The sequence below is a fragment of the Coffea arabica genome, chromosome 4e, assembly GCF_036785885.1.
Source record: "Coffea arabica cultivar ET-39 chromosome 4e, Coffea Arabica ET-39 HiFi, whole genome shotgun sequence".
NCBI classification, from domain to species: Eukaryota; Viridiplantae; Streptophyta; class Magnoliopsida; order Gentianales; family Rubiaceae; genus Coffea; species Coffea arabica.
The window spans coordinates 48,379,680-48,403,409 of NC_092317.1; the positions used below are offsets into that span (position 1 = coordinate 48,379,680).

Here is a 23,730-nt window from a genome sequence, read left to right on the forward strand (position 1 = left end):
GTGGTGGTGGTGGTGTTACAATTGATAAAAGCGAGATCATGTGCCCTTCTAATACTGATCTACTTTTTCCTAATTTGCTTTAGCTTCCTTCACCCTCCACACACACACCCCCACCCATCCACATGCCCCAAAAAAGACCAAGAACCGGACTTTTTCAAGTAAATAGAGGGAAACTATCCTATATTTTTTCAAGCAAATATCCAATTAATTATCATTTTTATAGAGAATAAAAGCAACGCTGAAAACAAATATCGTGAAAGTAACATTTTTGAAATACAGGGAAATTATCTTACATTGTTTAGAACGAGAATGTAATTAATGATCACTTTTATTGGCAAGCATTTTTTGTAAAACAAATATTTTTATTTATTTATAGACAGATATCTAACTAATTATCGCTTTGTATTTGCTATATTTATTTTATGTCACTAGGTCTTAAAATGTAAAAGCTATCAGCTAATAATTTAATATAATTAACAAAAACTGTTCAACTAGGATTTTTATATGAATATAAGGTAATACAAAGGAGCAAAATTGATTTATAATTTATTGGGCAAACAAGGAATTTTTGTCCATAAATTTATTTTGGTGAGAAAATGAATATTTCTAGAGATGCAAATTTTTTGTGCATGTATTTATGTCATGCAGAAAATTCATACATACATTTTGCAGAAAATTCATATACGAAAAATAAAAACGGAGACAATTAATATATCTAGATTCTAGACTCAAATTTTGCTGAAAATTCATATCCTATTATAAAAACGAACACAACCAATACATGTATATTGTAGATTCATATGTAGTTTTTTTTAGGGAAACAAAGGTAGAGGTATGTAGGGGTGTGCAAAATCGAAAAATTTCGATTTATCGACCGAATTCGAATTGAATTCGGAATTTTGAATTCAGTAATTCGGAATGGAAATCAGAATATCTGATTTCAAATTAGACAAAATCGGATCGAATTCGGTAACGGGATTTTTCAAATTGGAAATTAGGATTTCGAATTCACAATTCGAAATCGGAATTTGGAATTCTTATTTCGATTTCAAATATGTTTTTCACATATATATATAATATTATATATATATAATATAACATTTATATTATTATAATAATTTTTATATTCTTGAATTTGGTGATTTGGAATTCCTATTTCGATTTCAAATTCATTTTCATATATATATTTTTATATATATGTAATATAACATTTATATAATAATAATAATAATAATATTATTATTATTATTAATATATATTCATGAATTTGGTGAAATCGAAATTTACCGAATTTCGAATTGAATTCGAAATCGAAATCGGTCAAAAATTTTGATACCAAAATTTCAAAAAATTTCGATTTCAATATTTCGAATTATCGATTTCGATTCCGATTCACATCCCTGGAGGCATGACAGCCAAAGACCACAAAGTACAAAATTGGGATATTAATTACAAAGAATAAGGACATAATCGGAATGTAAACGATCATAAAATCGAAATAAGGACACCAATACTATAAGATATCAACTCCACAGCCAGAGAAAAGACACAAAAGTCCAAAATCAGCACCCGAATTACACGGAAACCAGGACAATTGACTGTAGATGAGGATTTGCGGCTTTATGTAGTTTAGGATAGGATTAGGATTCCTGTTCTGTATTAAAACCAATGTTTTCAAACCCGAATTGGACCGGCCGGTTCGACCGAGATCCGGTCATGTGTTCGGTTCGATTCATAGCTTGTGTTGACTTGGTCCATGAACCGATCAAACTCGTAAAAAACCATTGAAACCGTTAAACCCAGGTCGAACCGTGAACCGCGATTTTTTAATTTTTGGCAAAATTGATTGAATTTTGACCGAAATTAGCTAAAGTCTAAACCTAGTCTTTAGTTCACTCTTCAATTTCTTTGCTTTGCCGCCACTTCAGTCTTAACCCTTTGGCTTTGGTCTTCAATCTTCATGCTTCCTGCCTTCCTCTGCAATTGCTGCCGTCCCTAATCCATTCTCCAAAGTCAAAACTCCAAACTCTAATCTTGATCCATAGCAATTTCCACACTTGCTCATCGATCAATACCCAATTTCTTGCCGTTGGATTTTCCTCCAGGAATTTGGGCGATAACCAGTTCAGCGGCCCAATACTTGCCTCACTGTCAAAGAAGAATGGCTTAAATTTAGTGTAAGCTTGCTCAAAATTTAATCTCATCCTCGTTTTGGTTCCATTATATAGAGTTTCGGTATTGCATGACGTTAATGTTTACCTCTGTTTCGGTATTGCATGACGTTAATGTTTTACTTTCTTGTTTCTTGTTGCTGGAAACATCTTTGCTTTTGGTCTCTTTGTATCTCCCATGTGAGTGTTATCCTTGATCTTTTGATTGTTGTTGACAGAAAATTACTTTCACTGAAAATATATTAGATAAATTATTAATCATCAACCAGCCTCTCTCTGACTGAAAATCTGTACAAAATGGAAAAGTTTTCAGTTCTCATTTGTTGTTCTGTTTGCATCTTTATATCCAGACCTACATTCCAAAGGATTATAACTTATAAGGAACAAAACAACTGAACAGTTTTCTGGGTTGCCGTATATATATGCTCTCATGAACTGCTTGATCTGTGCCTGGTATGGCTCACCTCTGTTCTTTGATTTTGCTGTAAGTCAGGTTCTTCATGAGATGTGTGCCAATAGTATTACTAAGCTGGGGAAAGTTTCATAGATGTGTGCCATGCAGTCAGGTTCTTCATGAGCCAAGAGTAATATTTTTACTGATGATCACGTCTAACTGAAGTTAATTGCGCCAAATCTGTCCTGAAAAAAGTTGTCCGTACTCTGGAATTCTTCCAATTAAGCTATGTAATGTGAATCTGCTTTCGGTAGTGTTTGGTTTATCTATATAGCCTAACAGATTCCATGCACAACAAAAACTGACATGTGTTGATCCACACTAGTCACTATCAAGCAAAGGGTTTAGGATTTAGCATAGCATCTATCCAAATATATATCTCAAAGAACCTTCAACTTTTTAACTCCTTTTCTTCTTTTGCATTAAACAATTCAAATAAGTTAGCAATCCCACCACCTTCACCTTGCATCTGCATGCCCGTATAAATACATGTCCACATCTCAACAATCTGGAACCAAGCCAAGTCTTCCATCCAATCATCAACATTTAATTCTTCATCGATCTATAACCAGAATTTTTCAAAACCCATCAGTAAAATTTGAATCTTGACCTTTTCTTCTCTCTTTCAGACCTTTTCTTCTTTAATACAATATTATTAAATGGATCGCATAGCAAAATTGGCTTCACAGAAGGCTGTTGTGATTTTCAGCAAGAGTTCATGTTGCATGTGCCATGCAGTCAGGTTCTTCATGAGCCAATAGTATTACTAAGCTGGGGAAAGTTTCATAGATGTGTGTCAATGGGGAAAGTATTACTTCTATACTTTTGCCGATGATGATGTTTTATATGTCTTTGGAGGTGTCAAAGAAGTTTGACTTTGGGAAAGGGAAGTTGTATGATGTAAATTGCCTTTTGTATATTTTAGTTTTGGCAATTATTACGAGACTAGGATTATCTTTTGCTAAGGATTACAAGACTATTTTAGTTTTGGCAATTAGTTTTGGACCTTTTGATTGTTTTATAGATTTGTATTGTTTTTTGTTAATTCTAATATTTAGACAATTGGACATGTAAGTTGGATAACTATGTTAATTGTGTGTGTGTTAATTGTTGGATATTGCTCTTATGTTAATTGTGGTTTAGCATTTATATCTTATTCTGTGCATAGGTGTGTGTGTGTCTATATATATATATATATATAATTATTTATTTATTTATTGAACCGGTCCGACCGGTTGAACCTCGACTCTTTTACTTCGCCGGTTCAATTAACGGTCCGGGTTTTAAAACATTGACTAAAAGTTAACCTGCGTCACTTCCAGTTCTGTACTAAAACTCCACCGCTAAAACCCTAAAAACCGATGGAGGGGAGTAGCAGCGAAGAACTCGCGATGTATAGAGCTCCAGAAGAATTTGAAGAAGTGAAAAAGGACCCTCTTATTGAACTCAATTTAAACGATTCAAAGGAGCTCTGGCTGATTCAATGGCCCGTTAATCAAGTAACCTTTTTTTTAATCCAATTACTTTTATTTCTGCTTTCGCTTATCATTTTCATTAGTTTTCTCATACTTTTAGCTCCATTTATGCGGGATTTTCCAGTTGAGAGATCATTAATTTTTGTTAATGTGCAATTAATTGAAAACGATCAAGTTTTAGAAATTAATTTTCAGTTAATATTCTGTTAATCTTTCTTGACTTTAATCAACTTGAGTAAAATTTGAAAATTTTAAAAGATTGTACAATAGAGGATGCTTTGCCATTCATAATTTGGTGAATTTGATGGTGATTGCTGGTTATTGCAGAAGAGAAGTCAGTCTAGTAATATGAAGCCTAAATTTTGTTAGTGCTGTGGTTGTTTGTTTTACGTGTTACATTATCATGCTTTTGGGTGTTCAGGCTCCTGATTTGAATGGACAGCAAGTGTCTTTAAAGTTTCACCATGATGGACATCTGGGTAGTTTCGAGGGTTCATCTGGTACTGCTATTTTTCCCGATCACTTTTATGTTATTCCATTGTTTCTTGCATTTGATGGTTTTGTGCAAAAGTGGTTTCTAAATTTGTTAAAATCCAAGATTATGCCAACGATGATGATGGATGGCATTGTTTTGTGTCAATACTGTCATAGGAAAATCGTATGAAGTGGTAAGTTTCAAATCACAGGAGCCAGAAGCGACTGTATTCCTGTCATCAACATCAGAGTCCAGAATCGGTAATTATCTGCGATTTAACATGCAATGGCTACTATTATTGTTGTTATTGGTTGAGTCACGAGTGGCGTTTTTATTTTATCTGAGAAAAATAATAAATTGGCAATCATTGTAAAGTGCATGCTTTTTATATCCAAATGCAGCTCTTTTAGGAGAGAAGTTTCTGGAGAAATATCCATCAAGCTCCCATAATTGGAGTAGGTTCTAAGTTGAACATTGGTTGGCCAAAAAAATATTACAGTCAAAGCAAGTTATGAGTTATTTGAGTTGTTGAAACAGGAAAAGTGAAGATAGAGAAACCTATTCGGGTTACCTATTTAAGATGTTGAGTTTGAGTCTATATTAACAAAGGCATGTCCTAAATTACTCTATGGATTTATAATATAACGGACCTTGTTGCATGCAAAAGTTTCTGTGAAGTTTGACGAAATAGGTATTGCTAGCAGAATCATGTAAAACTAAAACAACAAATCCAATTATGGTTTTGCTCAAATGGTTTATATAAAGCTAGAGAATCAAAGATCTCACTCCAGATTTTCGTGTGAATGAAATGTAGCTCGATGCTGTTATTGTTTTCAATGACGCTACACTTGAATATGACTTATATGTGGTAACAGCTGGGAAGATCTCACGGCGCGTTTCTCTACTGCATTATCCGGAGCCCAGTGAACTGAAATCTGGTGGGTTAGCCATTAAACAAATGGTGCAAAGGTCTGCTGCTTCCTTGACAAGTTCAGCACATCGTTATACAACTCCTACGCAAAGTACAAGGACAAGAAGTTTAGGGGCTGTGAGTGGCTATACTTCCTCTATACGTACTCCAAGAAACAGAAGTTCTGGGTCCGGGGATGCATCAAAGAGTCCATTGAGAAGACCTGTGGATGAGCCAGGCAGGTCCATTGACCATTCTGTCCAAGATTCAGGAAAAGAACATAGAGCTGATGTCTCTTCTGGATCATTAGAACATCCTGAGCAAAAAAAATCGAATAAGAAAAGGAAATTTGAAGGTTGAAGATGTTCTGATTGTTAGAGACGTGGAAGAACTTCAGTTTCAGTTATATGTTGCATTGATCCAAATTTTAACTTTTTCATGGCAACAATTGATCCTTCTTCACAATGTAGCCTATTTATATACCGTACCAATTTTAAGTTTGGATCTGTTCTCCAATGTGCATGGAAAACAATGAGCTGAAAAAAGAGAAATTTTGATTTGACCATTAAGGTGCTTTCATTGCAACCCGCTCAGGAAATGAGTTCAAAACCAACCATTTGATATAAGCATCAAATCCAGAATGCAACTTGGAAGTAACCAAAATGTCAGACATTGCACGGATCATATTGCTCACCCCTTGATGAGTTTGTTGTACAAACCTTGCAGAAATGGTAACAAAGGGCATTGTTGTTGGCACAAATAAGTTGTTTGTTTTCCTTACAGTTCTTCTCGATTCAAAACTAAAGTAAGTGCTTAGTCAAGTAAGGCTCGTAAGGCTTGGTGGGATGAAAGGTCAAGAATTCGAACCTTGCTCTACACCATCTACCACTATATGTGGCCAGCCACTTTAAAAGTGGTTCCAAACGGGTGCGTAGTGCTCTCGTCTGGACCGGTGGTGGTTCAGTCCCTACTGGTTTCCCCTTGCTTTCCACCATCTACCACTATATGTGGCCAGCCACTTTAAAAGTGGTTCCAAACGGGTGCGTAGTGCTCTCGTTTGGACCGGTGGTCGTTCAGTCCCTACTGGTTTCCCCTTGAGTCTCTTCAGGTCCTCCCTTCCCCCCCCCTTCCCCCGTAGCATAGAATAACATGTAGGTCTATCATATCCGGCAAAAAAAAGAAAAGTAAAAAAGTGGGAGAACGAGGGATTATCTGCATTAGGTTGACTCCTGTGTAGGACAAAAGGAACGTGTGTCTGTTGAGGTTGGTGCTTTACTCATTGATTGATCCTTTTCCTACATGTGAATTGTACTACTATGCTACTTATCCTTACTTTCTGTAAATGCAGCTCAGTAAAATCGATGCAAGAATTATGCGAGTAATAGCTGCGATGCAGCAGTTGGAAGCTAAACTTGAGCCTGCATCTGCTTTTGATTACCGGGCAATCTTTGTTTTGGACTTTCTTACATTCTAGTTGACTCATCTTATGCTTTTGCTCACTTTTTTAATTTTGATGGCTTTGTCTTGTTGTCTTTCTTTATGTTCCCTTTTTCCAGGCTCACTTGGAGGATCTTGCGGAGAAAGATGCCACAGAGAAATCTGATGCCGCCAGAGAAGCATTTTTGGCAGAACTTGCTCTTGATTCTAAGAAGGGCAGCAGCGGAGGAAGTGATAATGCTCGTCATATGCATGAGAAAACAAAGGATAAGAAAAAGAGCAAGGATTTTCGAAAAGCCAAGGATTCAAAGGTTCGAATTTCGTGTTGAGATATCCCTTTGTGTTACCGCCTTCCTAGTTGGTAGTTTATTGCTCAGCTGGAGCATTTATGGTTGGCAATTTATTCCTTTTCAGGCTAATAGTGGCAGTGAGCTACATATGCTTTCCTCAGAGACTACTAAAGAAATGTATGTTTGTTTTCTAGTCTTTGAGCATGTTAATGTGAGTGATCTGAAGTTGATCTTTGTTTTATAAATACGAGTAAGGTTTTGTTGCAGCTCATATCCAGTCGCACACGAGGGAGAAGATATACAGGCTGAGATAGTGAATGCTGGAAATGGTGACACCTTAGAACAAGAGGAAGAGGAAGTCAGGCGTAGAATTGAACTTGAAGCTGAGGAGAGAAAGCTAGAAGAAACTTTGGAATATCAAAGGCGTATTGAAAATGAAGCTAAACAGAAGCATCTAGCTGAGCAACATAAGAGAACTGTGGGGATAAATCCAGAAAAAGTTGCAGCAATTGCTCACTCTGATACTTACTTGAAGCAACAGCAAGATGATCATGATGTCAATGTCCAATGGAAATATAGAAAAAAAAGTGAGTATTTTATGTTTGTAACTCCTGGAATAAAAAATAGATGGATATTTGGTGTCTTTCAGCTTTCTTTCTTCGAGTCATATCTTGTCAAGTGCTGCTTATTGTGTAGTTTGCAGAGGACGTTATTGAACAGACTGTAACTTATGACCTGCAACTTTTAGGAACCCATGGTACAGAGGAATGGATTTTCAAATGCCATGGAAGGTTTTCCAGAGGATGGTGTTGGAGGAGTTGGACAAAAAGCTGGTAACTTTTCTTGGCTGTGTAAATGTTAATTTGTTTTTGCAAGGATTTTTAGAATTGGAATGCTTGTAACTTCTTGGAGTTGGCCATGTCTTATAGGCTTGCCCAACGGGGGAAGCTTAGAGGATGGCCTTTTGCCTCTGATCGACGGTCAGGAAGGAGAAATAGACGGCAAAAATGTGCAACTAGACTTAACCAGCCCGTGCTATCAGAAAAGGAAAACTTGGAATTGAAAACCTTGGATGAAGCACATGGTGAGTTCAATATATACATTTCACTTTAAAATGAAGGCTCTTTTGATGTGTATCATTTTGGAAACAGTTTTAAGTTGAATTTTAGTTTATGATTTGCTCATGAGATCGGTACTCTAATGGGAACTTTAACAACTGTGTAAGACTTCAGAATGATTTGAAGACTCTGTTGATCCTAAGTCTTGCGCCCTGTCATAGAATGTGTTCCTTTGATGGTTTTAGGTGAACGATTAAGTATCTACTTTGAATTCATCTTTGTGCATAATCTTTCTCACCTAGCCATTTGCTAGTTAACAATTTTTTTGATTTATTTTTCCGAGTTAACTAGCTGATATGTTTGAGTGTCTTTTGGTTTTAACTTTCTTGTAGTTTCCAGTTTGTCATGCATCGAGACATTGGCATGTTGGTTTTGTTCTTGTGGTTTCCAGCTGATTCTCAGTCAACTGGATGTTATTGGGTTCCAACCTTCTTGTCTTTTTGTATGATCATTATCGTTTGAGTTTGCTCCCTTTCATTGTTTTCTTCTTCTTGTTTCACTTTCTTCTGTGGTGGTGGCAGCAGTGCTCTCCTACACGTGATTGAAGGGGTTTTTTGGTCCTTGGCTTAGAGTTAAATGTGCAACTTCATGTACATGCAAAATGATTCAGAAACTGAGCTTCATGAATTTCCAGAGTGTTTATTGTCATTGTAATGGAATTAACTTTTCTTCAAATCACACATGTTTTCATTTTACATTGTTTTTGTAACTTCATGTAACGTTTATAGCATTCTTCCGTCTTTTTTTGATACACACTGATTTCTATCAGTTTACATTGCTTTTGTTATTTCATGTAACATTTACAGTATTCTCCTGTCTTTTTTTGATGCACACACTGATTTCTATCATATTTGGTGCTCATCCTAATGGCATGTTTTTAAGAGATTTACTGTATTATGTTACAACTGCACAATTATTTGACAGATTAACAATCCTGTTCTTTTGTTTTAGTTTCTTTTTCTGCAGAATTAACTTTTAAGATTTCCTATGATATCTTTTTACTTGAGTTCATCTTTTAGTAAGATTTACAGGATAAAATTATTCTTTCTTTTTCTTTTTTTTTATCATTGTTCTTGTCCTGCAGATGATGCAACAAAGACATTGAGACAACTACAGGCAGAGGAGGATGCTGAAGAAAGGTTCCAAGCTGACCTCAAGAAAGCTGTACGCCAAATTCTTGGTTTGTCTCTTTCTCAAGACATGATATGCTTATTCTTTGTTTTAAATTATTTTGTTTGCTGGTTTAGCTAATTATTTAGTGAGTCATCAGTTCCACTTATAGTTCATGGTGTATATTTTACCTGTGTAGTATATTAGAATTAGTATAATCTTTTGAACTTTTCCATTTTTGTAAGATTTAAAATCTTGTGCTGTCTATGAAGAATCCATTGCGTGTTTTCCTATCTCTGTGTTTGGAGTGCTGTTATTTGCTTTTAGTCTTTTTTTTTGGAGAAATCAAGAATTGCAGGGGGTCACTGATGATTTACGTATACATGCATGTATTTATGTATGTAATTTTATACATGTATGTGATTGTTGTGTTGTTTCTGTCTGTAGTGAACATGCATATATTTGGATTGTTTTTGTCAGAGTCTTCTACAAACAAGTGAGCAATTTTTTTCCTGATACCAAATTTTTTGGAAGATGCAGAATGACCTTATTCTCTTCTGAGTACAGCCTCATTCAGCTTGTCTAAAGCTTCCTTTTGCATGTACTATGTTGGAAAATTTGCCCACAAGAATGAATGGGATCTCTTATATGAAAAAGATTAGTTTCCTCATTTTGGAAGATAACTTGGCCTGATTTCTGGCTTTTCCCAAACCTGTTTGTTGTGATCATGAACAAATTTTCCTGGCTTAATCAGTACTTGTCTGCAAAATAAAAAAATTACTAAAGGATAAGGTGGTTTGGTGAATTTGGTAATGATTGCAACACAACTAACTTTCTTGCGTTTTGACCCAGGGACTATGACTAAATTTAGTCTGATCATTAGAGATATTTCATGGTGATGTACTTGCTTGCAAATTCATTGTTATAGTTTCTTATACCTGATGTTTCCATCTTTTTGTGTTTTTAATGCCAGATTCTTTTCACGCGCATCAGAAATTGCCTCTTGCAGCGAAGTTGGGAATGCCACCCAAAACCTTTCCTGCAACAACTGACTCAGTCATTTAAGCTGATGAGATCATGACTGAAACCTTAGATCAGATGGATGTATATGGTACAGGGTTAAAGAATGAAATTGGCGAATACAATTGCTTTTTAAATGTCATTATTCAGGTTTGATATAGGAACCTTGTCCCTGTATTACTTTGTCATTGTGGTGTTGGCTTCTTCTTGGGGTCAACGATTAGCTTGGTTTTTTTTATCTTCAAGTATCATGTCTATGCTGAGCTCTGCTATTTTTGGCGTCTTTTATTTTCAGTCTTTGTGGCACTTACAATGGTTTCGAGATGAATTTTTGAGGAGGTCATTATCAGAACATGTACATGTTGGGGATCCTTGTGTTGTATGTGCATTATATGATATTTTTTCTGCTCTGAACACTGCTTCAGTGGATGCACGAAGAGAAGCTGTTGCCCCTACTTCCCTGAGAATTGCTCTTAGCAACCTCTATCCGGATATTAATTTCTTCCAAGAAGTAAATCTTTGAGCTGTTTCTGGTGGTTCTTCTTTATTATTATTTTTTTTTTCAAGTTTTCCTTCTATCTGCAATTTTATTAGCCTGTAAAACCTACAGGAGTGAATGCTTGTGGTGTCTGATTACTCCTCAGTTCATAAATTTTGGCTAACACAAATGCTACATACAGGGACAGATGAATGATGCTTCTGAAGTGTTGGGTGTCATATTTGATTGCCTTCATCGATTATTTACCTCAACCATGTGTACTTCTGATGCCGAATCATTAGATAGCAACTGCATGGACTCTTGGGATTGCACAAATGGTGCTTGCGTTGCACATTCTCTTTTTGGCATGGACATATTTGAAAGAATGAATTGTTACAATTGTGGTCTGGAGTCCAGACATTTAATGTACACTTCATTCTTCCACAATATCAATGCCAGTGCTCTGCGTACTATGAAGGTATATTATGTTTGAGTCTGGTCAAATATCTAAGTTTGTTACATAAATTATAGTGGAAACTCTTATCCTCTTAACAAAAAATGTGGTTGTCTGCGGATACCTTTCAGGTTATATGTCCAGAAAGCTCTTTTGATGAGCTTCTGAACCTTGTTGAGATGAATCACCAATTAGCTTGTGATCCTGAAGCTGGTGGCTGTGGAAAGCTTAACTACATCCATCATATTCTGTCGACCCCACCACATGTTTTCACAACAGGTATCTATCTGTTTTTTTGGTTTTTTTCAGTCTTTTGCCTAAATGCAAGAGTGAATTGGATGTCGAAAGAACTACTTTTTTTGTTCATTGTCGATATTGCAGAAGATCTAAATTACCTCTTTGCCTATGCATCTTTCAGTTTTGGGTTGGCAGAATACCTGTGAACATGTTGATGACATAACGGCCACATTGACAGCCTTATCTACAGAGATGGATATCAGTGTCCTTTATCGTGGTCTTGATCCAAAAAATAGGCACTGCTTGGTCTCAGTGGTATGCATCTTTGGATTGTGTTTTGGTGATTATAAGCGAACTTTTATCCGAAAACTGGATTAGTTGTCCTATCATTACTGGTCCCAACTATTGTTATTTTTCTGGAAAAGTTTGATCATTTGTTTATTTTTGCATCCTTTAACATTTCAATATAATCAGATAAGAGGTTCCTTAGACTTGCATACAAATATGTGGTACGTGCAGATGTGCAAGGCAAAGGTCCATTAAATTGTGCTTACTTTTCTCTGTTTCAGAGGATCTTATGCTGGTCAAGAGTCTTGGAAAAGAGATGCATGTGCGACTTTCAAATGCGACATATATATTTGAATACGAAATCTTGCTCAAATCTACTGTTGGAGTAGCTGAATTTAAGACCTTCATGCATTTATCTCTTCTTATGTGCCCCCCCAACACTCCCTTCTTTCCCTGTAATTATTAAAACATAGAGTTCCTATTTGTATAAACAATTTAAAAAAAAAAAAGAGAGAGAGAGAAGTTCGGGTAGAAATTGAATTTCTAATTAGAAGAACAATATCCAGGTAATTAAACCTCGTCATTTATGCTGATCTGTATCCTACATGAATGTACAAGCTTTCTATAGAAAGAAAATAAGAAAATTAAATTTTTTACCAAAAAAAATGAAGAACAAGAACGTAATTCCACAATGGACTGGTATACAAGGGCTCTTCCGGAGTAGATCCATCCACATCCACCCAACGGAAAACACCATCTAAAATCATGAGTAGTGCTAGCAAATTTGTACTCAAGCTTGCCATTTCTCTTTGTTTCCTTGCTCAATTACGTCTGCAGGTTTCTTGCTCAAGTTCCGCCATTGAATTGGAGGGTGATGGTTCATACAAGCAAGTGTTCCTCCACATCAACAATTCCCTCACAAATGACTCCCCTGCATTAGTTGTTCATTGTCAATCATCCAAAGGTCTTGATTTCGGCAACGTATCGCTTCCAGTTAGAAGCGAATTTAACACCGTCTTTCTTGCAGATTCGACCGGACAACCTACCTACTCTTGCCACTTTTGGTGGGATCCCAAGCAACAAGAGTTCTACGTCTATGATAAAGACATAGATGGGCAGTGTCTGAGTGCAGCTGAAGCTGGACCTGCACAAGAAGTTCCGACCATTTCATGTTACTGGCATGTACAGACGGACGGTTTTTACCTTGGTACTAAGGATACATCAGATGAAAAGTTTCATGATTGGTGATCCTGTCCCGAGTAAATGATTAGTCAAAGAGGGGAAACATAGGCCTGGTGATTATTAAGGCATTAAGATTCTCTTTTGCTGGATGTAAAGATAGATTAAGAATGATTGCCATTGCCTTCACAACATAAATTTCAGGATGGCCCTATTAAGATTAATGCTGTGACTAAAAGAGTACACCTCTTTTTCTAGATTAATCATGTGCTTGCTAATTCTCCTCACAAAGTAACTACAGGTCCCTGCAAAAGGCTCTCCCTTTACTTATTTATTTGAGCCCTACCATAAACCATACAACAAAACAAGAGTTACCACCACATAGTTAGCCAGATGATGACATACCACGGCTGAATAATGATAGTACAGACCAACTGTACTTAACAATATTTTGCCAGAAGTAAACAAAAATGGTGACGATTCAATTAAATTCAAGTGGACATTCATTTATGCTCTTATGAGTTCGTATATGAATCCAACTTGCAGAACCAAATTTTTTTTTTTTTTTCATAATATACTCAACGAGTTGTCTGGTGTCCACCAGCAATCCTCGAAACAGTCCTTCCAGATTTTGTCAAAAGTCTTTCCTTAGAGGTCCGTATTTTACTTTCTCTAAGCATGTATTGACTTTCCAGACATCATCGATTAGATACTGTAAATCTTAAGTTAGAATGTTCATCAAAGCACTTTCTAGGGTTGTATACTTTGAAGGACTCAGCTTAGAACTTCTGATCCAAAGAAAACAACTCAAGCTTCAGACTTTAAGCTCCTTTCTGCATTGATAATATAGACAAATAGATAAAATTAACACCTTACAACAGTTCTGAAAACTACAGCTGAGTGATCTCTTCAAAACATAAGTGCTCTCTGCTTTAAATCCACAAATGAAAAGTTGGGTGAAGAATTAGCGTTTCAGAGATGAGCATAAATCAACTATATGTCCAAAAGTCGGACGTTGATAGATGACTATTAAGTGGTGCACTGAACATGGCCAAGATTAAACTAAAGCTAACACCAAACAGACATAAAGAAGTAAAAGCTCAAAGAAGAGTATATGGAGCATCATTCTAGTGATGTATTATTGAAATAAATATTGAATTTGAGCTTACAGGGTGTAAAGCTAACACCAAACAGACATAAACAAGTAAAAGCTCAATGAAGAAGAGTATACGGAGCTTCACTCTTGTAATGTATTATTGAAATCAATATTGAATTTGAGTTTTACAGAGTGTAAGCTTTGTGGCTGATGCATGGAGATTATGCATACAGGATCAGAATATCTACTCTGTGCCATGAAATGAATCTCAGAGCTTAGTTGCCGTGCTTTCTGAATACAAGTAATGACTATACAAAAAGCAAGTTTTAGGAGATCAGTTGTATTGGGTTCTCAGCAACTTCAGTGTACCAAGATTTCCAAGCTTCCACATAATGTGCAAAAAGATCTCTCAAAGCTGAAACATCAGAAGCACCAAAATTCTATTAGTAATGAATCACATCAGGCTCCTTTAGGGTTCAATGAACAAAAGGTATATACCTACCATCATCAAGTTATTCAGATCCTATCATTTTTTAATTGAAATCTGATCGACAATATGAAGGCTGTATAGAAAACTGGTAAACAGACAATCTCGAAAATTGAAATTTATGACTGAGTGAATGATAGTACTTTTTTTTTGGGCAAGTATGAGGTCTTGAACCCAGGACCTCCTACTTATAATCCCTCCTACTTGAAGAAGAGGATGTAATCACAAAATGGACAGGTAGCTTAACACAAGACAATAGACTATAGGAAGTAACAATCATTGTAAAACATAATCTGTATGTAGAGAAGTATCAATGTAAGAATAACATCTAAGTAATCACCTAAGCATAGAATTCTAGTCAAAACATGTAACTATCCAACACACCAAACAGCACAAAATGGAGAAACTGGAAAAGAGAAAAACTGCACATTTAAAACTGTTACTGGAATGCCTCATTTATAGGTTTCCTGAAGGCTTATACGGTCAAATGTACTTTATTGTGTGATCAAGCATAATACCTTGATTATGGTACTGAGGGCGATAAGTAGCTGCTAGACTTTCCCAATCATGACTCTGTGTTTCTTTGTTATCCTCAGAAGCTGCAACTTGCGGTGCATTCACAGGGGCAAAAGGACCAAACCGGTAACTTCTTGTGCTGGCTCTTGAGTCAATCTGCAATTTTGGTCGAAGAACCTCATCTTCCAAAGCCTCACGTTTTACTTGTGCTTTAAGTTGTACCTTCATGCCTTGTTGCAATCCTCCATCCCCCACCGGTTCCACCTTACTCCTCTTAACTGTCATATTTGTCAGATCCATCCCAAACGCCCTTTTCTTAGACCCATCAATAGCCGAAGGATCAGCTCCGCTTTCAGATATACCTTTCATACCCAACCATCTAAAAGCAGGTTTTCTTGTTTCTGGATGATGCGTCTGTGCGTCATGCAAATGACAGGTGATTAATACATAAATGTTGCCATTAAAGCTTCGCTCCAAATCCTAAGAAGTTCCATGCTCTCCAACTCATAGTTTGAATACAGTTTAATGTTCTTGCACCAATGCCATATAAAATCTTAACCATTCTACATGACTAGGTTATTTTCCTTGAGGCCTGTGCATTACTATACACATACTAGAAAAGATGGGATTACCTTCTCAATAAATTTCATTGAAGCCAACACATTGGCAATGTCATACAGCCTTCTGACTTTACCTGCAGCATATCATGGAAAACAATGTTAGCATCCACATCCAGATATCTACCAAATACAATGAAAGTCAAATTGACAAGGTAATTACTTCTTGTCATTGCAGGATCCTTTCCATTCTTAAGCAATATCTTTGCAGCATCATCAAGAGAAATCATGTCCATCTACAAGAACATAAATCAATTCAGGCACCCAAAAGCTGAACAGTGTGACTGATTACGCCAGCAGGAAAGATTAATCATTCAAGCCGTGGTTTCACTTACATCCATACAAAGGAATAGCTTAACAAAGTTTTGGGTGAGCAATGCCAAAGACTTCTCTTTCCTGTTGTCAGCTGAAGTACAGGATGATAAATTAGTCTAACAATTCAGATAGAAGTCTAGCACAAAACTGACTGCACAATAAGCAGCAGAGCATATCATACAGTTAAGAAGCAAATAGTAGTACCATATTTGGATGACTGTGGAAGCTTTGGAGCAGAAATGGGGTTGAAGTTGTGATTCTGACTCGAGTAGTTGCTAAGATTTGAGTAGGTATCGTCCTCCTCATCATCTGAAGTCTAAAAGGAGAAAATGGTACACATATCATACAAGAGCACAAAATATGGCAGGAAACTGGAAGGAAGAAGAGTTATGAAAATGGCCAAGCATACTTTTACAGACGAAGTTCCATCATTTGCATTCTCATTCGTCACCATACCTTGTTCCTATGACACCGTGAGAGCACAGTTGAGTACCATTTTCCCACAAGAAAGATTAAACATGACAAGGGGGGAAGAAAAAGAAAGAAGACAACCAACCAACCAACCTTAAGAAGTTGCAAGGCAGAAGGAATTGCGCCAAAACCTTTCCAAGTATAGCGATTTTTGGCCTTCCTAGCAAGAACCTGAGCCGATGAAAATTCCAAGACAGCAAGGTCAGGTTTTTTTGGCCCAATTCATTTAATTTTAGAAGGCCTAGACTGAAGTATAAAAATATAGTAATACTATAAATCTGAAAAAAAAGAGAGGGAAAAAAGAAAGAAAGAGAGTCTTACACCAACACTCTCCAAGACATTGACTATGTCATAGATCCGCCGCCTCTCAACCCCTAACATCATAGTAATAGAATTAATATAGTCAATTAGAAGAATCCGAAAAGGAACATCTCTTACTGCTACTAATTCACGTGCAGGGGAAAATTAACAAACAAAAAAAAAAAAAAAGAGGAAGAAGAAAGGGAAAATGGCGAAGGAAGTAAGTGAAAATTGGAGATGAGAAGCAAGGTACCTACCCAAACGAGCAGCGGCGTCGTCAAGGCCTATAGTCTCGACACCTTCCCTATCGTATAATCTCAAGAAACTACATTATTGCATTCAAGATACATGTATCAGACATTTTTAGTCTGTAAAAAATGAAACACGAAAATTGATAGTACTATGCGGTAGTAGAAATGAAAATTGGAAAAGGACATGAATAGCGGAGAAAGAAGAAGAAGAAGAAAAGGTAGTGGTGGTAGCAGTAGTACTTGGAGCATAAGAGGCCGAGAGATTTCTGTTTACGGCAATAAATGTGTTGAGATCCACCGCCACCGCCACCACCACCACTACCTCCAGCAGCGGCAGCAGCAGCTGCTTCGTACGCTTGATTTGCTGAGGGCAGCAACTCCATTCCCATTCTTCTTCTGCTGCTGCTACTACTGTGCGAGTAATGCGAGAGAGAAAGAGAGAGCCGTTAAGAAGAAGAGGAAAAAGAGAAATAGGGATTTTGGCGGAATTAGAAAAGGAGATCTGGGAACGAAAGGAAGGATTTTGAAAGTTCGAATGAAAGCGCCAACCCCCTTTTTTATTTTATTTTATTTTTTTGGGGTGGGTACTAAAAATCTGAAGCCCGGCCGGCCTGTATGTGCGGAGGTGTTATTTACCATTTTGGCCTTCCACAATTCTAACGTCAATCGGCGGCAATTTATCTGGTCAACTCAGCTCTAGCCCAGGCAAGGGAATAAATACCAGGGCTGACTATGACTTCCTAACCTAACCTAACCTAACCTAACTAACGGATCAAGGGCTCGAACTCTTGTCGTCATAATAACCGTTTCGAACGATGTATAATTCTATGTGAACTATTCATAAAACTTAATAATAGAAACATAATTATTATATATGGATTCATATGAACGGTAACAAAATATCACATCTCATGTTATAAAAATGTACAAAAAATTTACATAAAGTTATAAAACATTAAAAAAAAATGTTAAACTATTCAAGGAACTGTTTCTGCCCCACTCCCCTAACTAACGAACCGAACCATGTGGGGCTTTTTTTATTAGTATCTTTATAAAATACTACAACTACATAATACTAGTACGATTTAGAGTGTTTACTGCTTAATTAATTGTGTAATATATCAGATAAGCCAAAAAACCTTCCAAGAAATTGCACTTATTAGTGCTCGCCCTATAACAGTTGAGTTGCCATTGATACGAAAAGAGTAGTACATTAAAATTTCTAAAACTCAGAAGGAACCTCCGAAGGAGTAATAGTTAAGTAGTTTTTATGATGGGAGATGGTTTTATTGAAACTAGAAACGTTTGTTACATTTAGGAATATGATCAAATATCACATGCCACGTTATTCTATCTACTAAATTTTAGTGTGTTTTTTCCATTCAAAATCCAAAAAGTATAACACCGACATACTTACCAATTACAATTTTCAATTGACATGCATTGGGACTCTCATCTCATTAAATTGGAATTAGGCGCCAAACCTTTTATTATTGTTAATTAACTTCACTATTCAATCTTACTCGATGTTACAACGTTTCCATGAACATGTACATGCAAATGGTGTCCACCTAAAATAGTGATCATTTAGTATAAGCCTTTATAATTTTTTTGACCAAAATTTTCAATAATGAAGTGTGAACAAAGGGTTGCTTGCCATTGCCAACAAAATAAATAGGAGTACTAACTCAAGGAACCGACAAGAAGAGGTTTTATGTTGCTAGCTCTTTTATTCCTTGGCCGCCTTAGTAGGGATGACAATTGGGACAGATACCCCTGAAATGGGGATAAAATGCTCCGTCCGTTGAAAAACGGATCGGGGACTATACCCCTATCTCATCCCTTACCCCGTCCCCCGCTTAAATAAAATAATATATATATTAATTGTATTTATAACATATTTAATATTATTAGTTATAAATATCAAATTATGCATGTGTATTATAATTAATATTATTAGTTATACTAATAATTATATATTTATATTAATACAAATTATTGATTAGTTGTACCAATATATTTATACTAAGTAACTAATTACAATTTTTTACTAATCTACATTTATTCTATTAGATACTTTTTATTAATTATATATTTATACTAAATTGCTAATTATATACTTTTATTAATTATAAACTTTGGCCCCGCGGGCGAAGTGGGGCGGAGCAGGGAGCGGGTGACGAGGGGCGATCCCTACGCCTTTGAAACCAGATGGATAAGCTCATGTCCTGTATTACTCTTCAATGACTCGGAAAATGTTTCACATTCATTACTAGCTTCACATTGAGATCCTCACTAGCTACCTTGAAGGTCCTACATGTAGGATAGGATATCTGCACTATGTTGTTCACGGTTTCACTTACCATAGGATCATGTTGACGATCTCCAGTACACCCTTCATCTGTGGTTCAGTTATGAGAAATACAGGAGTATGCAGTTTAAGAATGCAGGATGATCCCTAGATATTAACAGTCGGATTCAAAGAAATAGTATGCATTTGACCACTAAATGTAGATCACTACAACCCCTGAAGCAAAATCCAGCAGCCCAATTCAACTTGAATTATGCCCAGCAGGTTTCAGACACCAGAGGGGATCTCGTAGCATCTCCTTCAACAACTGCACCAGGCCCCTGCATGAATCACCGGACAATATCGTTCTTATCACTTGCTGTATATTCTCTCTTGCAATTGACTTTGCAATCCACCAGGTACTGAAATCAACTTTCTTGAGCGCAAGATACTTGAAGCATCACACTTAAAACAGCCTCTGAGAAATAGTAATGCAAAACATCAGAGGGACTTTGATCAATTGGGGCATAAATTCTCAATTCTTCAAATCTTGAGAGATGATCACCAATTAAATAATAAACTAGAATGAACTACAAAATGCATCCTTAAAGAAATGGAGAAACAAATAAGGACTTATCAAGAAGTGACCCAAGGGACGAAGACCTTTTCATAGGTTTTATTGATCTCAGATGTCCATAATGAGAATCACATCTCTTAGAACTTGTACAAGGGAAATATACTGGTGTTGAAATGGGCAAATAAAAACAGAATTTGTTCCAAGAATAACAATCAAGTGATCAAGAAATAGAATGGCAAGCACCCCTATTTTGATACATTATACAAACCACAGTGAAATAGGATCAGATGCTAGTAGCATAGGCCTGGGATAAAGATACCAGTATCCTGCAAATCGGCAAAAGGTGCTATCATTTGCATCACAAAAGGAATAGTCCAGGTTTTGCATTCCAATCAATACAGTACCTTCCAGGTTTTCACCTACCTAAGCAAAGCTGAGCAATATGGTGGCAATCTGGAAAGCCATAGTTTCACTTCCATCTTCAACTCTTCAGCTAAAAGCTGACATGTACCAAGAATTTCACAACTTAGTCCAGTGACAAACACCAACTCAAGTACTTCATAGATAGAATAAACGACATATACAATACCATGTACAACTTCTGATATGGATAATAAAGCAACTGTTGATTCTTAACTGAGACAGTAATAAGATGGAACAACCCCTGTATTAACTACTTCTATAAGAATATTGCTAACATTGAAAATATAGCAAAATGCCCAGCTACACCACTGTGGTCTATGATCAAGCGCTTCCTGTAGGCTTTAGACCATTAGTTTTCTGCAGCCTGTGTATAAACTCGGCATTTTACTGGCTGTAATTCCATCCTTCACTGGCTTTCTTATCATTTATCTCCAAGAGGATATTAACATGATCTATATCTTCTTCTTTCTTTAAGTTCTTTATTGACTGGATGGTACAAAAGCAAAGAATGCGAATCTTACAAATTGATTGCCTATTTTCTTCGCAATTTTGACTTACAAGCAATTGTGATAGAGTAATACAAAAGCATGCATGTTCTGAAGTTAATGCAATCAGCAATAGGTAAGTTCCTCCCTTGCTCCAGAACCGTAAGGCCAATCCTTCATTAGGTACTTCCCACTCCAAAAAACACAAAGCAAATGGACTCCAAATGCAGAAGAGAGTACCCACGTTAAAGAATATAAAGGAAAGAACAAAAGTACCTAAAACAGAAACAATCATCAAAAGGTTTGCAAAAGTTCCACCTTGCCTTTCCTTTCGCTGGCACAATTCCATCATTTACTGAATACTTCCTCTCCTATTCTCAGTCTCAAGAAGAAAAGCTGAATTAGATAACTAGTAGTATGGAGAAACAAGTTTCTGTTTGTTGAATTAAGCTGAATTAGATAAGACAGAAACATAAGCACAAACAGGATGTCCCACTGATAGACTCATTTCTCAAGGTCCCAACCTTTAACTGGCTCACAGGAAATATGCTAACAATGCATGTAAAATGTTACAATTATAGACCTTTGTTAATCCAATCTTGAGAAAGAAGCCTAGTAAGCAAATAGTCATAAAGGAAAATTTTGATTGTGCAGATATTATATATTGACACAAAGGTGATTGTGGCAACAGTTAAGTGAAAGAAATTCTCCAAATGCAAACCAAAGCAACCAAAAAAAAAAAATGCTATCAAGTATAAAATCATCTATTTCCAAGAATATAAGCTTCAAAACAATATGTCTAGCACGCCCAGAACTGGAAAACGATCCTATTTATAAATACAGTTTGCCACAAGGAATTGACCCAAACAAAAAAGCAAAAGTTCGCATTTTCAACAATTTGACCATTGATAGTACCAAAGTTCAGTCTAAATATCTCGCTCCAAGACATGAATGTAACAAAATTGTCTTTCATCTAGCACTGCTAGTTTCATAGAACACAATAATTAGTTTTCAGTTCGAAAATTAAGCTGAAGTTTCATCAAATCCTAAACCTCAAGTATATCAAGTGAAGACAATGCAGAAGACAAACTTGCATGCCAATGGAAAAGGTTGGACCATTGCAATCTTTAAAGCAAACATACTTTGCCTGAGGTAATGCAACACAATCATAGTCTGAAATGATGAGGAAGCCGGCCAGATCTGCTTTGCAGTCGCAAAATCTCTCTAGCAAATTCTTGATTACCCGTAAGCAAAAGCCCATTCAGAATGCGGTTGAAAGTAAACCTTCGAGGCAGAAATCCTCTGTCAATCATTTCTATCAACAACTTTCCTGCCATCACCAAATCATCTGATTTCTTTCTGACAAACATTGCACTGATCAAGATGTTATAAGTATCTAAGTTAGGTAAGCAATGCCCGCTACCCATTTTCTCAAACAATTCGAAGGCCTTCTCAAATTCTCCATCATCACAATAATATCGAATTCCAAGATTGTATGTCTGAACATTAGGCTCACACTCATCTTCTTTCATCTTGTCCATATACTCAACTGCCCTGTCCATTTTACCGACATGACACAAACCTCTAATGAGCACATTATAAGTAGTGACATTAGGTAAATAGCCCTTCCGCAACATCTCATCAAACACCAAAATTGCATTTTCCACATTGTCTTTCTTACATAAAACTTGAATCAGAGCATTGTAAGTTGCTACTGAGGGAAGCACTCCAGCTCCAACCATCTCATCAAACAGCTTACGGGACCTCTCAACCTCGCCTGCAACACCAAAACCGTGAACCATAGTAGTATAAGTCACCACATCAATCTCACATTTTCTCCTCTTCATTTGCAAGAAAAACTCCCAAGCTTCCCTCGTTTGCCCTGCTCTAAAGAAACCTTTAAGAATTATATTATAAGTCATCACATTTGGCTCCAATCCTCTCTCCACCATTTCCTTCAAAATTTCCAATGCCTTTGGCGTTCGCTTCATTATACAATACCCATTAGCGAGAATGCTATAACTAATCATATCAACTCTAAACTTCCTCCTAAACACCTTAAACAGATTATAGGCTATTTCAGCATGCTTCGCCTTACAGAGCACATCAAGAAAAGAATTGAACGAAGTCAAATCCTGAGGACAACCATGTTTATGCATTGACAAGAAAACGTCAACCGCCTTATCAGCTTTGCCAGAAGCCACATACCTTTCGAGGATGATGGCGAAGGTTTTCGGGCCGGGACCGAGCTTTCTGGCCCGCATTTGAGCCACAAGGGCCCATAGGGTCTTGTAATCCCGCATTCTGGCAGCAATGTCGATGGCGTAGTCGAATGCGGTGGCGGAGTGGGTGTAAGAGAGATGGGAGTCGAGGACTTTGAAGAACTGGAGAGCTTTCGGGCCATGGTTCCATAGGCGTTTGAGAATCGTGTGGACAAGCTCAGTGGTCCATTGCACATGGGTGGGTAGCTGTTGAGTTAAAATTTCTGGGTTTGTCTTGAGAACGAGGTTGGTTATGGAGGTGATGTCCACCTCCGCCACTGCCGGTAGTGGCGGAGGAGCTATGTGGGGTTTCAGAGGGTTTTTTGCAGAGGAGAAATCGGGGAACTTGGGGCCTGCCGCTGTTTTGTGTAGTTTTGACATAATTTAAATTAGCAAGACGGTGGCAGAAGAGACCGCAAAACGCCTCCGTTCTATCATGCTGCTAAAGGAAATGGACGAGGATGGCAACACTGGCCGGCGGTGGCAAGCGGGGAGCTTCCACCGGTGGCAGAAGATATACATAAAATGAAGAGGGGGAAAAAAAG

The 23,730-nt window shown here is 36.9% G+C and overlaps 4 protein-coding genes across 18 annotated transcripts; 2 read left to right on the plus strand and 2 right to left on the minus strand.

Annotated features, from left to right (window-relative positions):
* Positions 1–1,882: 1,882 nt before the first annotated feature.
* Positions 1,883–6,001, plus strand: LOC113742221 (mediator-associated protein 2-like). Its single transcript, XM_027269996.2, has 5 exons — positions 1,883–2,177; positions 3,948–4,124; positions 4,522–4,600; positions 4,752–4,835; positions 5,451–6,001. Exons 2-5 carry the CDS (start codon positions 3,987–3,989, stop codon positions 5,843–5,845), a joined length of 696 nt encoding a protein of 231 aa, XP_027125797.1. The 5' UTR covers positions 1,883–2,177; positions 3,948–3,986; the 3' UTR covers positions 5,846–6,001.
* A 75-nt stretch (positions 6,002–6,076) lies between these two features.
* LOC113742218 (uncharacterized) lies at positions 6,077–13,359 on the plus strand. Of its 6 annotated transcripts, none has more exons than XM_072048044.1 (9): positions 6,077–6,216; positions 6,834–7,233; positions 7,337–7,389; positions 7,468–7,799; positions 7,961–8,045; positions 8,142–8,296; positions 9,415–9,510; positions 10,414–10,610; positions 10,756–10,812. In XM_072048044.1, the coding sequence occupies exons 2-8, from the start codon at positions 7,171–7,173 to the stop codon at positions 10,503–10,505; spliced, it is 876 nt and encodes a 291-aa protein (XP_071904145.1). In that variant the 5' UTR covers positions 6,077–6,216; positions 6,834–7,170; the 3' UTR covers positions 10,506–10,610; positions 10,756–10,812. The 6 variants fall into 6 exon arrangements, with proteins under 6 accessions (XP_071904145.1, XP_071904144.1, XP_027125794.2 ...); XM_072048043.1 differs by having other exon boundaries at positions 6,192–6,748; XM_027269993.2 differs by having other exon boundaries at positions 6,192–7,233.
* Positions 12,441–17,805, minus strand: LOC113742733 (E2F transcription factor-like E2FE). Of its 2 annotated transcripts, none has more exons than XM_072048040.1 (11): positions 17,390–17,805; positions 17,156–17,223; positions 16,920–16,972; positions 16,692–16,769; positions 16,537–16,590; positions 16,332–16,443; positions 16,148–16,218; positions 15,976–16,048; positions 15,828–15,889; positions 15,198–15,609; positions 12,441–13,061 (listed from the first exon to the last, which is right to left on the minus strand). In XM_072048040.1, exons 1-11 carry the CDS (start codon positions 17,536–17,538, stop codon positions 13,012–13,014), a joined length of 1,182 nt encoding a protein of 393 aa, XP_071904141.1. In that variant the 5' UTR covers positions 17,539–17,805; the 3' UTR covers positions 12,441–13,011. The 2 variants fall into 2 exon arrangements, with proteins under 2 accessions (XP_071904141.1, XP_027126473.1); XM_027270672.2 differs by lacking the exon at positions 12,441–13,061 and adding an exon at positions 14,313–14,607 and having other exon boundaries at positions 17,390–17,800.
* A 1,556-nt stretch (positions 17,806–19,361) lies between these two features.
* On the minus strand, positions 19,362–23,728 carry LOC113742731 (pentatricopeptide repeat-containing protein At1g74900, mitochondrial). Of its 9 annotated transcripts, none has more exons than XM_027270665.2 (5): positions 22,067–23,728; positions 21,201–21,295; positions 20,440–20,516; positions 20,285–20,342; positions 19,362–19,917 (listed from the first exon to the last, which is right to left on the minus strand). In XM_027270665.2, exon 1 carries the CDS (start codon positions 23,564–23,566, stop codon positions 22,091–22,093), a length of 1,476 nt encoding a protein of 491 aa, XP_027126466.1. In that variant the 5' UTR covers positions 23,567–23,728; the 3' UTR covers positions 19,362–19,917; positions 20,285–20,342; positions 20,440–20,516; positions 21,201–21,295; positions 22,067–22,090. The 9 variants fall into 9 exon arrangements, with proteins under 9 accessions (XP_027126466.1, XP_027126467.1, XP_027126471.1 ...); XM_027270666.2 differs by having other exon boundaries at positions 20,274–20,342; XM_027270670.2 differs by lacking the exon at positions 20,285–20,342 and having other exon boundaries at positions 21,243–21,295.
* Between the last annotated feature and the right edge of the window lie 2 nt (positions 23,729–23,730).

Excerpts from the sequence above, each read along its gene's own strand:
- LOC113742731 (XM_027270670.2), bottom strand. The coding sequence starts at position 23,566 with ATGTCAAAACTACACAAAACAGCGGCAGGCCCCAAGTTCCCCGATTTC.
- LOC113742221 (XM_027269996.2), top strand. The coding sequence starts at position 3,987 with ATGGAGGGGAGTAGCAGCGAAGAACTCGCGATGTATAGAGCTCCAGAA. Across the intron at positions 4,125-4,521 it reads TTCAATGGCCCGTTAATCAA|GCTCCTGATTTGAATGGACA; the intron begins GTAACCTTTTTT and ends TTGGGTGTTCAG. Across the intron at positions 4,601-4,751 it reads TAGTTTCGAGGGTTCATCTG|GAAAATCGTATGAAGTGGTA; the intron begins GTACTGCTATTT and ends ATACTGTCATAG.
- LOC113742218 (XM_072048041.1), top strand. The coding sequence starts at position 10,518 with ATGACTGAAACCTTAGATCAGATGGATGTATATGGTACAGGGTTAAAG. Across the intron at positions 10,972-11,140 it reads ATATTAATTTCTTCCAAGAA|GGACAGATGAATGATGCTTC; the intron begins GTAAATCTTTGA and ends TGCTACATACAG. Across the intron at positions 11,417-11,523 it reads GTGCTCTGCGTACTATGAAG|GTTATATGTCCAGAAAGCTC; the intron begins GTATATTATGTT and ends GATACCTTTCAG.
- LOC113742733 (XM_027270672.2), bottom strand. The coding sequence starts at position 17,538 with ATGGGAATGGAGTTGCTGCCCTCAGCAAATCAAGCGTACGAAGCAGCT. Across the intron at positions 16,591-16,691 it reads CTGCCTTGCAACTTCTTAAG|GAACAAGGTATGGTGACGAA; the intron begins GTTGGTTGGTTG and ends ACGGTGTCATAG. Across the intron at positions 16,049-16,147 it reads AGCTATTCCTTTGTATGGAT|ATGGACATGATTTCTCTTGA; the intron begins GTAAGTGAAACC and ends ATGTTCTTGTAG.